General features: G+C 41.1%; 1 protein-coding gene across 3 annotated transcripts in view; it reads right to left on the bottom strand.

Moving 5' to 3' along the window:
• Positions 1–16,322, bottom strand: part of prkar2aa (protein kinase, cAMP-dependent, regulatory, type II, alpha A) — a 64,037-nt gene that overhangs the window by 19,122 nt on the left and 28,593 nt on the right. For all 3 annotated transcript variants that reach the window (XM_061780736.1, XM_061780729.1, XM_061780720.1), the window contains exons 4-5: positions 6,049–6,185; positions 5,431–5,537 (exon numbers count right to left, since the gene is read on the bottom strand). In XM_061780736.1, coding sequence (XP_061636720.1) covers positions 5,431–5,537; positions 6,049–6,185 — 244 coding nt within the window. The remainder of the gene's footprint in view (positions 1–5,430; positions 5,538–6,048; positions 6,186–16,322) is intronic.

Genomic DNA, 16,322 nt, shown 5'->3' with positions numbered 1-16,322 from the left:
GTGAAGGAGAAATTCTGGAAGGAGCTAGACGAAGTAGTTCTGAGCATCCCAGACAGAGAGAGTCGTGATTGGTGAAAGATTGTAATGGACATGTTGGTGAAGGAAATAGGGGTGATGAAGAAGTGATGGGTATGTACGGCATCCAGGAAAGGAACTTAGAGGGACAGATGGTGGTAGACTTTGCAAAAAGGATGCAAATGGCTGTAGTGAACACTTTTTTCCAGAAGAGGCAGGAACATAGGGTCACCTACAAGAGCGGAGGTAGAAGCATGCAGGTAGATTACATCTTGTGCAGACGGTGTAATCTGAAGGAGGTTACCGACTGTAAGGTAGTGGTAGGGGAGAGTGTGGCTAGACAGCATAGGATGGTGGTGTGTAAGATTAGGAAGACAAGAGCAGAGCAGAGAACCATGTGGTGGAAGCTGAGACTATACAGGTTGGCCAGACAATGGGATAGAGATGGGGAGGATGTGCAGCAGGTTTGGGTGATTAAGGATAGAGATGGAAATATGTTGACTGGTGCCAGTAGTGTGCTAGATAGATGGAAAGAATACTTCGAGGAGTTGAATGAGAAAAATGAGAGAGAAGGGAGAGTAGTGTGGTGGACCAGGAAGTGGCAATGATTAGTAAGGGGGAAGTTAGAAAGGCATTAAAGAGGATGAAAAATGGAAAGGCAGTTGGTCCTGATGACATTCCTGCGGAGGTATGGAAGCATCTAGGAGAGGTGGCTGTGGAGTTTTTGACCAGCTTGTTCAATAGAATTCTAGCGCGTGAGAAGATACCTGAGGAATGGAGGAAAGGTGTGCTGGTGCCCATTTTTAAGAACAAGGGTGATGTGCAGGGCTGATGAGCCACACAATGAAGTTATGGGAAAGAGTAGTGGAGGCTAGACTCAGGACAGAAGTGAGTATTTGCGAGCAACAGTATGGTTTCATGCCTAGAAAGAGTACCACATATGCATTATTTGCCTTGAGGATGTTGATGGAAAAGTACAGAGAAGGTCAGAAGGAGCTACATTGTGTCTTTGTAGATCTAGAGAATGCCTATGACAGAGTACACAGAGAGGAACTGTGGTACTGCATGCGGAAGTCTGGAGTGGCAGAGAAGTATGTTATAATAATACAGGACATGTACGAGGGCAGCAGAACAGTGGTGGTGAGGTGTGCTGTCGGTGTGACAGACTAATTTAAGGTGGAGGTGGGACTGCATCAGGGATCAGCCCTGAGCCCATTCCTGTTTGCAGTGGTGATGGATAGGCTGATAGATGAGGTTAGACTGGAATCCCCGTGGACCATGATGTTTGCAGATGACTTTGTGATCGGCAGTGAAAGCAGGGTGCAGGTGGAAGAACAGTTAGAAAGATGGAGGCATGCGCTGGAAAGCAGAGGAATGAAGATTAGCCTAAGTAAAACAGAATATATGTGCATGAATGAGAGTGGTGGTGGGGGAAGAGTGAGGCTACAGGGAGAAGAGATAGGAAGGGTGGAGGACTTTAAATACTTGGGGTCAACCGTCCAGAGCAATGGTGAGTGTGGTCAGGAAGTGAAGAAACGGGTCCAAGCAGGTTGGAACGGCTGGAGGAAGGTGTCAGCTGTGTTATGTGACAGAATAGTCTCTGCTAGGATGAAGGGCAAAGTTTATAAAACAGTGGTGAGGCCAGCCATGATGTACAGATTGGAGACAGTGGCACTGAAGAGACAACAGGAAGCAGAGCTGGACGTGGAGGAAATGAAGATGTTGAGGTTCGCTCTCCAAGTGACCAGGTTGGATAAAATTAGAAATGAGCTCATCAGAGGGACAGCCAAGATTCAATGTTTTGGAGATAAAGTTAGAGAGAGCAGACTTCGATGGTTTGGACACATCCAGAGGAGAAATAGTGAGTATATTGGTAGAAGGATGATGAGGATGGAGCTGCCAGGTAAGAGAGCTAGAGGAAGACCAAAGAGAAGGTTGATGTATGTCGTGAGGGAAGACGTGGGCAGTTGGTGTTCGAGAGGAGGATGCAGGAGATAGGCTTACATGGAAAATTATTACGCGCTGTGGCGACCCCTAAAGGGACAAGCCAAAAGGAAAAGAAGATTCATAACTGCTCTTAAACCAAGCAAAAATATATTTACCTGAATACTTGATTGTTCGATAGCATTCTCAGTAGGCTACTCGATTACTAGAATATTCGATAGCTGTAGCACTACTGAATACATTTCTCATTTGTGACAGGTCTGTTTGTCACTTTGAAATAAAGTGAGGAAAAGGTAATCGGTCATACTATGTTGTAAAATTTTTCATAGAATAGCTGACAATGTACTATATCGTGGTATATCGTTATCATGATATAAAATGGCCCAATATCATGCTAAAAGATTTTTTTCCATATCACCCAGCTCTAACTAGTGGGGGCACATACTGTATTCTTGCCCCAACATTTTTTTCTCCTTTCCTTACACTTTAGGTTTCGTTTGTCAAGAAAGGACCAGTTCATAAAGATGTGAAGGGACAACTAGATGCTTAGGGTGCACTGTTAAATTGTACTTATGTGTCAATGGGTTTGTCTGTATGTACCCTATGATTGGTTGGTGAGTCAGGCTGTACCCCACTTCTCACCCAAAGTCAGCTGAGATAGGCTCTAGCCCACCTATATCCAACCTTAATTCGGATAAGCAGGACAGAAAATGGATGGACGTTACTCCAACGTTCCTGATTTTGACTGATTTTGAGTCCCTCTGGTTATGTCTACTACACTGATGAATAAATAGTAAGAAAAGTGTACTTTTCTGGAGCACATCATGGAGAACTCAGACGACTAAAAATCCAGACTTCAAGTCTGAATGCACCCTGAGAGGATTATAAAAAATTTTTACAGTCCTGGTAATACCCTGGGATAGTATGACTTGGCAGGCGTGCTGCATGTAATGGTCATCATTACATACCTCATGCAGAGAAAAGATAAAAAGGCTTAGACTGTGAATGCAGATTGCAAGATGACATCAGTGGACTCTCACTGTCTGGCACTGATTCGTAATTAAAGGCCAGGGTGGGGAAAACAACCTTTTAAACCCTAGTTCTGATTTCGTTCATTTGGCAAGTCTTCCAACCTTAACTAAGTTTTCTAGTATAAAGTCATGGAAAAGTATATTTTCACAATTCCATTCAAAAAGTTAAACTTTCATAGATTACAGATTCAGAGCCCACATTTTAAACAATTTCAAGTACAGTGTTCCCTCGCCACTTTGCGCTTCACGTTTTGCGGCTTCAGTGCTTCGCGGGGTTTTCCAAAATATTCATAAAAAAAATTATAAATTCATCAAAAAATAAAAATGAAAAAAATACAGCCATATCAGCAGCCATATTGCGGAAAGACATGTTTCATGCACGAGAGAGGTTTCCCTGCATGCCAAACAAAGAGATGAGTTGACTCAGAGGCTTTGTACATGCCTGTACTGTACTGTACATGCAACGGGCACTCATACAAGGCGCGTGATTGGTTCCCGGCGCGACATCGACCAATGAGAACACGAGTGATTTAAATACAGATAATACTTGTGTTTTGATCATATGGGTAGAAGCTAAATCATGCATCGTAAAAATGCATTATACATAGGTAGAAGGGTTTTCCAGAATTTTGAGGTCACCTTTGGGGGTGCGTATTATACATGGGTGCGCATTATACACGAGAAATTACGGTACTATTTCCAACAGTACTATTAAAATGTAATAGTACTGTTGGAAATAGTGTGTGTATTATACATAGGTAGAAGGAAATTTTTGTCCCATTGTATAGATGTATACCAGTACCTTGGGGTTGTGAAAAAGCGGTACTTTCATTCCAATATGATATGTAATTAGGGCTGGGCGATAATTCAATTTCAATATGTATCGTAATAGATGTGATCGATATCAATAGAAAATAAGTTTGATAAAACGTTCGATAGAAAAAAAAAAAAAAAAAAAAAAAAAAAAAAAAAAAAAAAAAAAAAAAAAAAGAATGCCGGTGACGCCGCAAGGTATTCTGCTACAACAGAGGCTTTAGGGATCACATTTCTCCTTTTGCCGGTTCACTGTCATTGGACTGTATATACAGGAGGTAGAAGCTAGGAAAATAATTTAGAGCTACCCCCAGCCTCTTGACCTATCACAGCCCAGCTAAGAATAATTGTTTACATCATCAAACTCCCTCACGCTTTTCTAACATAGAAATAAAAACCTGGTACGTAACATGCACAGTAGCGATTTAATGTTTCCCTATCGTGTCTCAGAACTTTTTTTTAAACAAAAAAGAATGCCGTGCACTGGGAAAAAAATAAAGAGAAAAAATCAGCGCAACAGCATACTGTTGATGAGAGGGAATGTAACGTCACAAGTTTGGCAGCAGCTATGGATATTTTAAGTCCTACAAGAGTCAGAAGACCAATGCTGTATAAACTATCCAGGATTATCGTCCCTACAAAGTCTGGCAATACGACTCATTTATATTACAATGTCAGCCGCTCTCATCAGAGTACAGCAACGTCAAGCCACAGGCGTCAACATCCGACTAGTGTCAATCCATCAGCAACAATTGTTCAGACTAAGACTCTCGCAAGTGGTCAAGGATGAATGGAGTCGCCAGTGCAATTCCAGTCATTTTATTGAACCAGCGGTAACACAGAACATCACAACAAAACAAGCTGCTGTCAGCCACAATTCACGCCATTCGTGTCTTTAAACAATTGTACCCATCTTACAAATTCTCCCCAGGTAATCAAACATATCCCCACAACTGTGTTTTTTCTCATTTACTAAATAAAAAGTTGGGCTGTGAATTTCAAAAGAAGCGCAAGTAAATAAAAAGAAAGTATTATGTAAGTATGTTCTAATGAAGTGCTTAACTTCAGAATAATTCTTCGAAAAAAATAAAATACAGATAATACTTGTGTTTTGATCATATGGGTAGAAGCTAAATCATGCATCGTAAAAATGCAATATACATAGGTAGAAGGGTTTTCCAGAATTTTGAGGTCACCTTTGGGGGTGCGTATTATACATGGGTGCGCATTATACACGAGAAATTACGGTACTATTTCCAACAGTACTATTAAAATGTAATACTTATCATCGAGCATTGATTTCAGCCGATCACCGTCTTTGTTCTTTGTTGATATGAAAACGCAATTAGAAATAGTGAGGAAGCAACACGAATGTTATCTAATTATAATTTTCATAATTCAGTAAAATTTATTTTGTCACCACATGCACACAGAATAATTCTTTGAAAAACCTAAAATACGGATAATACCTTTTTTTTTTTAAGCATGGATACCAGCAATTCTGGGGTGCATATTATACTGTACATGGGTAGAAGGAAAATCCAGGCGTGGAAGGGTGATTTTGAAGCTGCCTATTATATTCTAGTGCGTATTATACACCAATAAATTACAGTACTTGTATCATTACCGCTCTATGACGTAAAAGTTGTCCCCATCGTCTCCCTGGTCGATCACATGCTCTTGGGGCTGAACCCTTAATTCAAACATTGCGTCCAGCACTTCAGAGAACTGCTCCTGAAGTGAGGATGAGAAGGACAAGAAGAAGGATGTCAGACACAAAACATGCACAAGAAACAAGGAGCAACAGTGGAATTGAATTAGAAGCTAAAAAAGGCATATCGCTCATGTGAGTAAGGCCCCCGAAGGGAGGCGAGCTAAGACTAGCTTATCTCAGGGAGAGAAACCACTTTTTGTTCACATTTAGAGACATTTTATCCATGTTTCATAAGAATATGCAATCCCAAGACAATCATGCCATCCCTGGGGTAAAGGTTCAATATAATGTTAGAGATATATCATTGTGATGCCACTGTGATTCACAATGGGAAAATACATCTCATTCAGTTGAAGCTCAAGCAGATGCAAATAAATAAGTACAGGGACTTTACAAGAGACGGTTTGGGAAAAATCCCATACATGGGCGGATTTCAAGTTTTACTATGCTATTAATAACAAAGGACAACAAGAGAACTCGCCTTTTCTCACTAATGTGCATGCATGCCAAGTCATTATTCCTATTATTTACCTGATCCAGTGTTTTGAAGAACAAGATATCCCGACAGGCCTCCTGCAGTCTACAGCGCTGTTCATCTGTTTTTGGATGAACCACTCTGGGTTCTGTGTCTTCATCATCCTCATCTGGATTGAATGCCTCTGCACACACTGGATCAATATGCATTATCTGATTAGCTGGACTATAATACACAATATCATTTACTAGTCCACGATAAAAAGACAGCCAGATTCTGCATACATTTTCTGATGATTTGTTTGCAACCCCCACCCCCCCAAAAAAACCCTTGTATTTAAGATTAGATTTTCATAGTGAATTTGCAGTTAAAACAGACAGCAAGCTAATTAAAGCATTATTTTGTGTACAATAATATATGTCTGTGTCTTGAAGTATTCATCTATTACTTTGAACACACAGTCAGCTGGCATCAGGTGACTCTGGCGGGATCGCCACTCAAAGAAACATTCACACTGCATTCATTCATGCATGTAATTTTGAGTCATCAACCTCCCCTGCATATTATTGGACACATTTTTTGCTGTCAAATTACAGTGCTGGCCTCTGGCCCAAAGTGCCCCAATATGGCTTGAAATCATTTGTGTGTTATTTTAGTTCGACGTCAATGAAGGTTGAAAATGTAGCTGCAACAAACACGAGGCACACACACTTTTGAAAGATCTCATCCAGACCTCCCATTCTCACCAGCATTGCAAACTAATGTTTTGTCTGTCTTTTGTGTAGACTTGTTTTGACTTATAAAAGTGACAGATCGTTAATACAGCCACATCTAGTAAAATTTCCCCAGACAATAATGTTATTACTTTATCTGAATACAGTATATCAGTTTTGGTCCACAAAGTGGCCTCAAATGAGCCATGTCATATAATAAAGTGGTCTTGCAATTACCGCAAATCCATTAGACACCTATTCAAAATATGACTACCTTACGAGTTCATGATGCAATTTAAGGTTTAATATTATGCATTTTTGTAGAGGATATCGAAGGTGGAAATCCTGTTTGAAGAACTCAAACAAGTCATTCGCTAGACCATAGTCGAATAAACAGCATGCAGGTAGTCTAAGGTGTTCAGTTAGTTTTGAATTATTTTTTTTTATTACATATTTATTATACAGACATGCAAACGGCAAAGGCATGAAAAAGGTGGCCAAAAAAAACATTGTAGGGGGGTGTCTGGGGGGGATCCCCTGGGCCCCCACAGCAATTCTTTTTTATTTTAACATAAATTAAGCAACCTGGAAGACTCTGAAGAGTACAATAAGGCAAAATAAAAATTTTAATTCTTCACGCAGAAAACATTTATTTACACCGCTCAAGTACATGTTGATGTACAAATTTAAGGTTAAATTTAAATTTGTCTCATTTCTTTGCTTTTTTGTTTTGGCCTCCAATTTGAGCCAGGCCCATCTCCACCTTCACCTGATGCCTGCTTCAAGCTGTGCCACATGAATAGCATCCTCCTCTTTAAGTACTCTCCTTCTGGAAAATAATTGACTAAAATCATTGTCTGTTCCACTTCATTTTTCACTATTACCAATTTCAAAGGATAATCCCAAATGCATCCTCCAGGAAAATATTAAATACAATATTTTTCTGTTTTTATTGGCCATTTCCAGATTTGAAGTTAGTTCATTCTGTGTTGTGACATAATCCCTAACATCGCTCCCTCGCTTAATACATTTAACATTAACAATTAGATAATTGTGAGCTGAAATATCCACGTTTGGGCAGACAGCGCCAGACAAATACTACAATACATGAAAGGTGTTGTTTTTGTTCGACAAAATGTAAACATGAGTCGCACGCCGTTGTCTTCATGGTAACGACGCCCTTCCCAATATGGCCGCCACATAGGCAATGGAAGCCCAATGGAAGACGTTGTGTGAGGTCATGTTACTTTCTTGTTTCGTTTGTTTGGTGAGCTAGACAAACGATTGCCGCAAACAGCGGCAAAAACTCTCTGGAGTTTGGAACATTCTATTTGATATCTGACTGATATCTGCTGGGTCTTTTCCAGAATAAGTCAGACCCCTATGGAAATCAGGCATTTTTCATCCCTGTCACTACAAGGGACAGAAAGGTGGTCAAAGAAAAATGGCCCAAAAAAGGAGAACTACAAACTTAGTGAGGATAAAATGTGAATCTATCAAACCATTGTCTCCACTTATCTCTGTGAGACGAGCTCTTTTCAATACCACGTCACTGGGTAATCAATCAATGTTGATTTATGACATCGTTACAAGCTACCGTCATTTCTCGTGCATAATGCGCACCCCCGAAGTTGAACTCAAAATTCTGGAAAAACTTATGTATAATGCATTTTTGAGGGTGGCATACTAGAATGAAAGTGTACACCTTTTTCATAACCCCCTAGGAGGCGGTGGCATATTGGAATGAAAGTGTACAGCTTTTTCATAACCTCTAGATCAGGGGTGTCAAACTCAAATTCACGATGGGCCAAAACAAAAAATTGGGACAAAAACATTGGGTCCGAAACATGTCCACGTCGAGCACCATCGCTCCAGGTTGTCTGTGTGTGACACTCACACAGAAGAAAAGCAGCCGAATAAGCTCCGGCTAGTTGGATTGCGTCTCTCTCGGGTTGCCAGATTCGGGACTAAAATGCACCGTTATACTTACAGCAGGGGTGTCAAACTCAAATTTACGGTGGGCCAAAATTAAAAATTGGGACAAACTCAATATTTAATGAAAAATCACTGCGATGTGCATGTTTCCCTTCTCTGCAGAAATGTAGCGTTAAAGTTTATCATATGACAACAAACTTAAATTTTGCTTAAACACTGAATCTGGAATACACAAACTTTAATATTATAAACATGAGAAATAAAATTTGCGATAAAAGACATCAGTGGTATTTGCTTTGTATTTAAATAGATAACATGAATTATTCCGTCTCTCTACCTTCTATATATCTATCTCCAACTACCTCTTTTTTATGTAAATCTTTTTTCAAAGGCCAACAACAACACCTAACGACAGCAACAGAAAGGGAAGGGGCGCTCGCCGGTCTAGACTGACGGGGCAACACACTCGCAAAGCATTCCGGGATTTGTAATATTAGTGGCGCATGTGCTATATACTGGCGGGCCAGCTATAATACACATTTGATATGGTCTCGCGGGCCAAATATAATTACATCGTGGGCCAAATTTTGACATATATGACCTATGGGGTTTCTCAAGGGTCAGTTCTTGGACCCCTCCTGTTCAGCCTGTATATGCTGCCCTTGAGTCAAATTCTTCAGAATTTTTATTTTGACTATCACAGCTATGCAGATGACACACAGTTATCTAGCAGTGTCTCCAGATGACTACAGTTCAATTCAGGTGTTGTGTCACTGTCTAAAACAGAGAAGTGGATGTGACAAAAAAATAAAAATAAATTAAACCATAACAAAACTGATAATTGTTTTTGGCAAAAAAAGAGGATTGCTGTTCGTAAATACCTGTCAAATAAAGTCAATCTCTTTAAAAACCAGAGACCAAGTCTGAAACCTTGGTGTACTGATAAGATCCTGACCTGACTTTCAACAGTCATTACAAAATCAATTACTAAAACTGCCTTCAACCATCTGAAGAACATATCCAGAGTGAAGGCTTGCATGTGCCAAGCAGACCTGAGGCCTCATGTACAAAGACTTGAGTGGATTTCCTACTAAAAGATGGCGTACGCTCAAATCCAGAAAACGTCGTATGCACAAAAATATCCAGGGCCCTCATGTACAAAAGGTGCATGCGCACAAAAACGTGGCGTCCGTTCTTTTTCACGGCAAAGGTCAGATGTATCAAGAGTGAAATGACCGTGGAAATGTGCGGTGCCTCACGCCAACTGCATGGCTGGCGTACGCACGTTTCTGCAGCTTTTGGTGCTTTGGCGACACTTAGAGGTGATGCTGGGAAACTGTTCGAAACAATCTGCACACCAGAGACATGTACATGAATAATTAGCACTGATGAACAATTCATGCCCGGCAACATTTGATTTCAACAATGCGACTGAGGCAAGGACTGAGAATTCATTTGTTAACCAGCGTATTTAATGAACCACTGATATTTGGGAGGACACCTATTAATTGATCAAGGCGATCATTTATGCCGCCGATTGCCCTCACAATCGCTTCGTGACTCCAGCACATGTACTGACAAAAAAAGAGTCCTTTGAATTTACTTCATTTGAACATGTACATCGGTTGCACATGATTAAAATGTGTTTAAATTGACAATTTACCTCTCTTCTCCTAAAAAAGAAAACGTGATTTTTGTCAGTGTGCGTGTCCTCTCCTGTGTATTAAAATAATAAATTGAGTAATCAAAATGGAGTCAAAGTTTTTGATATCCTCTTTGATATGCTGATGTGCTTCTATTTGAATTCAAAAGATTTATTACAAATACCACAGATAGAACATTTATGCATGAACCTGTATCTCACAGGGCTGAGTGTAGGTTACTGTATGAACACATTTGTTATGAGTTCTAAAAATACATTGTATTAACCTTGTGGGGTGATCATAGTCAGCCACATGTGCTCCCACCACCCCTGAGAGAGCAGCGTCACCCATGATTGCAGCGATTCTCTCCTCGAACGGGGTGAGGCCCTCCGCGCCGCTTCTTCCGCCTTTTTTTGGCCACACTTTGGCGGTGGGCAGCTGTCCTCTGCTTCACATCCACCTTAATGTCTGACGACTTCTTTTTTAGTTCAGCGTGTGCGCACTATTCTGTCTCCACAGCATCCACAGCTGCACACGGGCTGTCCCATTCACTCCTCTTTCGCATATTGTTAACGCCATAGGACAGCGTGGCAAAGAGGATTTTCTTGCGTGCCTCCACTTCGAGCAACTTCACATTCAGAAAACTTATTTTCTTCATTACCTTGCTCAGTTTCCTTTTTTTCTGATCATGCAGAGATCGGCATCTCAGGTGCAGGGTTAATTTAAATATGATTTGCATATTCAGATATGGGGCATGGACAGGGAGGAGTCGGCGACTCCAACACTTGCGCTCATTTCCATGTTGATTGGAATGTACAAAGGAAATGTGCTTGGATTCATGAGTACACAGTTTCATACATCTGAATATTTTTGTGCGTACGACGTTTTCTGGATTTGAGCGTACGCCATGTTTTAGGAGGAAATCCACGCAAGTCTTTGTACATTAGGCTCCAGATGTATGAATCTGTGCGTACGCATGAATCCAAGCACATTTCCTTCGTACATTCCAATCAATGTGGAAATTAGTGCACATGCTGGAGTAGCCGACTCCTCCCTGTCCACGCCCACATTTAAATATGCAAATCATATTTAAATGAACTCTGCACCTGAGATCCCTGCATCTCTGCATGATCAGGAAAAAAGGACAATGAGCAAGGTAATGAAGAAAAAAATAATTCTGAATGTGAAGTTGTTCAATGAAGTAGAGGTGCGCAAGAAAATTTTATTTTGGCACACTGTCCTCCGGCGTCAACAACAAGGGGAAGAAGAGTGAATGGGACAGCGCTTGTATGGCTGTCAATGCTGTGGGGTCGGAACAGCGCACACACGCTGAACTAAAAAAGAAGTGGTCAGACATTAAGGTGGATGTGAAGCGGAGGACAGCTGCCCACCGCCAAAGTGTGCCCAAAACAGGCGGAAGAACCGGCGCGGAGGGCCTCACCCCGTTCGAGGAGAGAATCGCTGCAATCATGGGTGACACTACTCTTTCGGGTGGTGGGAGCACATGTGGCTGACTCTGATCACCCTACAAGGTTAATACCATGTATTTTTGTAACTCATAACTAGACTTTACACCGATTTGATCGGGCTGATCGGTATCGGCCGATATTTAGCATTTTATGCTGATCGGTTTAATATCATACTTCGCCGCTCCGCAAATGACATAACTCCGTGTCGCCGCGTGAACATTATATTTAAATCCAAAAGCTAGTTTATTTTTAGCCTTGTTGCGTGTCTTTTGACGTAGTACCGTAACTATCTGACGGACAAAGACGTTATTTAAAAAAACAAAACAAAACAAAAAACTGACCAGAACAAAGAGGTCAGAGCATATTTCTCCAATTCTAAAGTCTTTACACTAGCTCCCATTCAGCTTTAGAATGGATTTTAAAGTTCTGCTACTGGTCTATAAATAACTAAATGGTTTAATCGTCGGCGGTGTGGAACAGACAACACGTCTGAGACAGACAACATGTAATGCCCAGATCAAACTACAAGACAAATTTGCTCTTTCACGATTGCACTGTCAGATGACTGAAATAAAATCTTGTATTCCGAAACCAACGCATCCCGTTTTTTACGATCATTGGGCTTTATCTTGTCAACTCAAATGCGACCGGATACACTCGTTACCGTGGCGACGACAATAAGAGTGGATCGCGCCGACTGTATTATAAGGACAAAATGGGGAAAAACGTGTGTTGGTGGTCACTGGTGCTCAGGACAGGAGAGGACATTTTTTTAAGGCTTGCTTGAGGTATGTTCACGTACTTTAATGTTAAAATGTTATGTAGCCTAGCAAGCTGGTGGTACCACGAACGGTTGGACGGAAACATGCCACGGTTCTGTCGAATCATGCTCTAAAGTTTCGGTGTGGGTGAAGTAATTTAATTAAAAATAAAGTAATTCTATTACAGTAAGTTAGCACCCATTATTTCTGTCATGTAAGGTTGGTTTGACCTGACTGATTAGAATACAAGATCTGACTTTCCAACCTTTATGGAGCCAAGGAACATATTTTACAATTGAAAAATCTCACGTCACACCAACAAACAAAAATGTCACAAAAAGTGGATACATTAATTACTGTATTTACTTCCTGCCATCTAATAATACAAGACCATTCATTTGTTCTGTCTCCCACTATGCCTCACTGGCATAAATAGAGGAACAAGGATACATTATTTATTGTAAATATATTTTTTTGAGCAATTAAGTACACAAGTATATACAGTAAATGAACAGGTCATTTAAATAGACACATTCCTCCATCTTGTGATCAGATCGGTGATCGTTTTTTTTTTTAAACTCGCTGATCAGGCCCAAAAATCCTGGTCGTGTAAAGCCTATTTTTGACATCTGCTCTGATTCCGTCTTCAGTTTGTTGTCTTACTGCGAGTTGCTGAAAAATGCTACTCAGCTCGGCCTGTCCCGATACTTTTTTTAAGATGATATATCTTCCCCAAAACTACCACGAGTTTTTTTTTTTTTTTATGCCTCTGAAATCATGAAAAATAAGACCCAGACTTATTATTTTTGATTCGTTTTTTTTTCTTTTCTTTTAAATCAGTATTGTTGTAATGATTATAATTTCCTCTCGTTTCTCTATTGAATTGTTTTCTTTACTCGGTGATATGGATCTCCTGGGTCTGAAATAAAGAATAAAGAACTACAAGATAGTCTGGTTTATATGGAGCCTTCTATTCCGATTATCATCGATTTAGTAGCAAAAATCGAATGGAAATGCTCCATATAAAGATCTCAATCGGAATAAACAGGCCGAATCCGAATGGAATTTCATTCAGTTTCACAGGAACGCTTCGCCTCAACATAAATGTGCGGTGACGTCATCATTTACGCATGGCGTAAATATGGCAGCTCTCGGCAGAGAACTTGTTTTCAATGAAGGTTGTTATTTTTAAAAATAAACAAAAACAAATTCAACTACTGTGATGAATAGGTGACGGCCCTCCATCTTGATAAATGACGTGACGTTCATGACGACGTGTGCATGTCACAAGGCTGTTCCGATGAAATGTAGTACACATGTATACATTCAATCAGAATAGATCACGTCACATGTAAACAGTTGACCAGAAATCTTCAATCGAAATGACAAAAAACTCTCCACGTAAACCCGGCTACTTTGTGGTTGGTCCGCCGAAAATGAGCCCTTCAAAAGTGAATCAAATATATGTTGCTGTTCACTGTCGTCAACTACTGGCTGAATAACGTGTGCCACTGAGGTTTTGCTTAATAAACAGTTAACATTCCAGTGTTTGTGTTAATTGGAGACTAACACAACAACACGAAGAAAAGTGTTGATGTTTTAAACAACATAGCCGCGGTAGAGCAAGTTGTTTTGCTCAACTTGCTAGCTTGCAGGCTAGCTTGTTCGCTCATAAGCTAGCTCATTAGCTCCAAACAACAAACAGTTCATTCTCCCTTAAGTGTGTCTGTTGTGTGAATCTATGCACTGCATATGGAGCAAGGCTGTGGAGCGCGGAGTCTTGGACGGAGCCAACACTGGCAAGCGTGTACAAGTCTGCCGGCATTCCATGAGCCCACTAGCGGCTGATGACACAGGCGTCCAACCAACGACGACAATTTATGGAGCCCGGAAAAACTATCAGGTCCATTTTATTTATCAAACAATGAGTCGATATAGTAATTATTGTGACAGGCCTATACTCAACACTTTCTGAAGGCACAAAAAGGATTATTCTTTAATTGTTAATTAAGTCAGGGAAAGAAAGTACAGCATGTTTTTCATTCATTCGAAGTTGCAACAGTGAAGGGCTGGCAAAGAATCACCAGGAAGGAAACTCAGAATTTGCTGACGTCTATTAGCTACAGACTTTAAGTGCTTCATCCAACCATCCACTTTCTACTAAATACCGCTGAAAAGGCGAGAGGCAGGTTACACACTGGAGTGGTCGCCAGCCAGTGAAAACCCACACAACCTCCATGCTGGAAGGCCATAGGCCGGATAGGAACCCACAGCCTCTGAACTGGGAGCCGGATGTGCTATCCAGTCGGCCACTGTGCCACCCACTTCAAGCACTCATTGATTTAAAAGTCCTGTATTTTACCAACCCAAATTTTTAGTATTTGGAATGTAATATTGGCTCTATGGTACCTCAGTAAACGTGAAAAATTGTCCACCCATTCCTGAATTCCAGACATCTTTCTGCCGAAAGGCATGAAATCAGGTCATTCAAATTTCTCGAGCTTATCTACATTACTAGCGAAGATCTCTGCATACCGCTCCACTCCCGACCCAGCGCTGTCAACATAAACACAAACCCGTGGCTCTCCCAAGTGGGTCTTCTACACGGAGGCAACCAATCAGAGGAAAAGGAGAAGTCTTAGCCAAATATAGACAAAGTGGATACAAAACGGGGTCAAAACAGAAGTTATCTGGACACTCGTATGACAAAACCAAGGTGCTTTGTGGAATGAAATTGACACTATTATACTAAGTCCATGTTAGAGTCACCTATGAAGGTCTAAATAGCCAAGATATGGGACCTTTAAAAGGATTTACATCCACTTACTAAAAATTAGGCTTTACACGATTAAAATGTTTTTTTTAAACTGTTTACCAATCACCGATCCGATCACAAGATGGAGCAATGTGTCTATTAAAATGATTGTCCATTTACTGAAAACTGAGTATCTTCAAAAGTATTCTCTCGTCAGGTCATGTTTTTTCTTCAAGAGGGCGGCGCGTGCATACGCAGTGGCTGCGCTCTGTCCCAAACAAACAGTGTTTTCGTGTTTTTCGTCTTATAAATCAGAGTGTTTTAGTCCGTCTTTGTCATGTCTACATGTTCCAAGACACAGATACAGTCGGAAGTTTCTGCTCGACATCGGTAGAACTTACTTTCACGGAGTTAAACTCTACTCTCACTGAGGAGCTACGGAACTGCGGGCTGCTCCGGATGCCTACAACAGCTGCGACCCCTACTCCTGCATCACGCCCAGAGTGGAGGCGAAGGAGGAAGCAGAAATGGGGCAACCGCGGAGGTATCCGAGCTAGGCTATCGGCTAAACTACACGAGCCGGCTATTCCCTCCATCGTGTTAGCCAACGTACACTCTCTGGACAACAAGTTGGGATTACATTCGACTGCTCTGCTCTACCCGTAAGACTGTGGAAGAGTGTTGTGTTTTGTGGAAACATGGCTTAACAGCAGCGTTCCAGACGGCGACATTCAGCTCGACTGGATAGCATGCTACCGAGCGGACAGAACTCTTGAGGGAGGCAAGATTCGTGGCGGCGAACTGTGAGTTTACATCAAATGACGCCTGGTGCCGGGACGCTATCTTGGTCAGTCAACACTGCACACCGCTACTGGAGTTTATGGCTCCTAAGTGCTGGCCGTTTTATTTCCAGAGGGAATTCACTGCCATACTGCTTGTGGCAGTCTATATTCCTCCAAACTCCAGCAATAACAGGAGTGAGACGCTAAATGAGCTACATCATCATATCAGTGAACAGCTGATGGCCCACCCAGATGCTTTCCTCATCCTAGCT

Source organism: Phyllopteryx taeniolatus, chromosome 1, assembly GCF_024500385.1.
Source record: "Phyllopteryx taeniolatus isolate TA_2022b chromosome 1, UOR_Ptae_1.2, whole genome shotgun sequence".
Lineage (NCBI taxonomy): Eukaryota > Metazoa > Chordata > Actinopteri > Syngnathiformes > Syngnathidae > Phyllopteryx > Phyllopteryx taeniolatus.
Note: the sequence above shows the minus strand (reverse complement) of the source record. Positions and strands in the feature narration are given on the sequence as shown.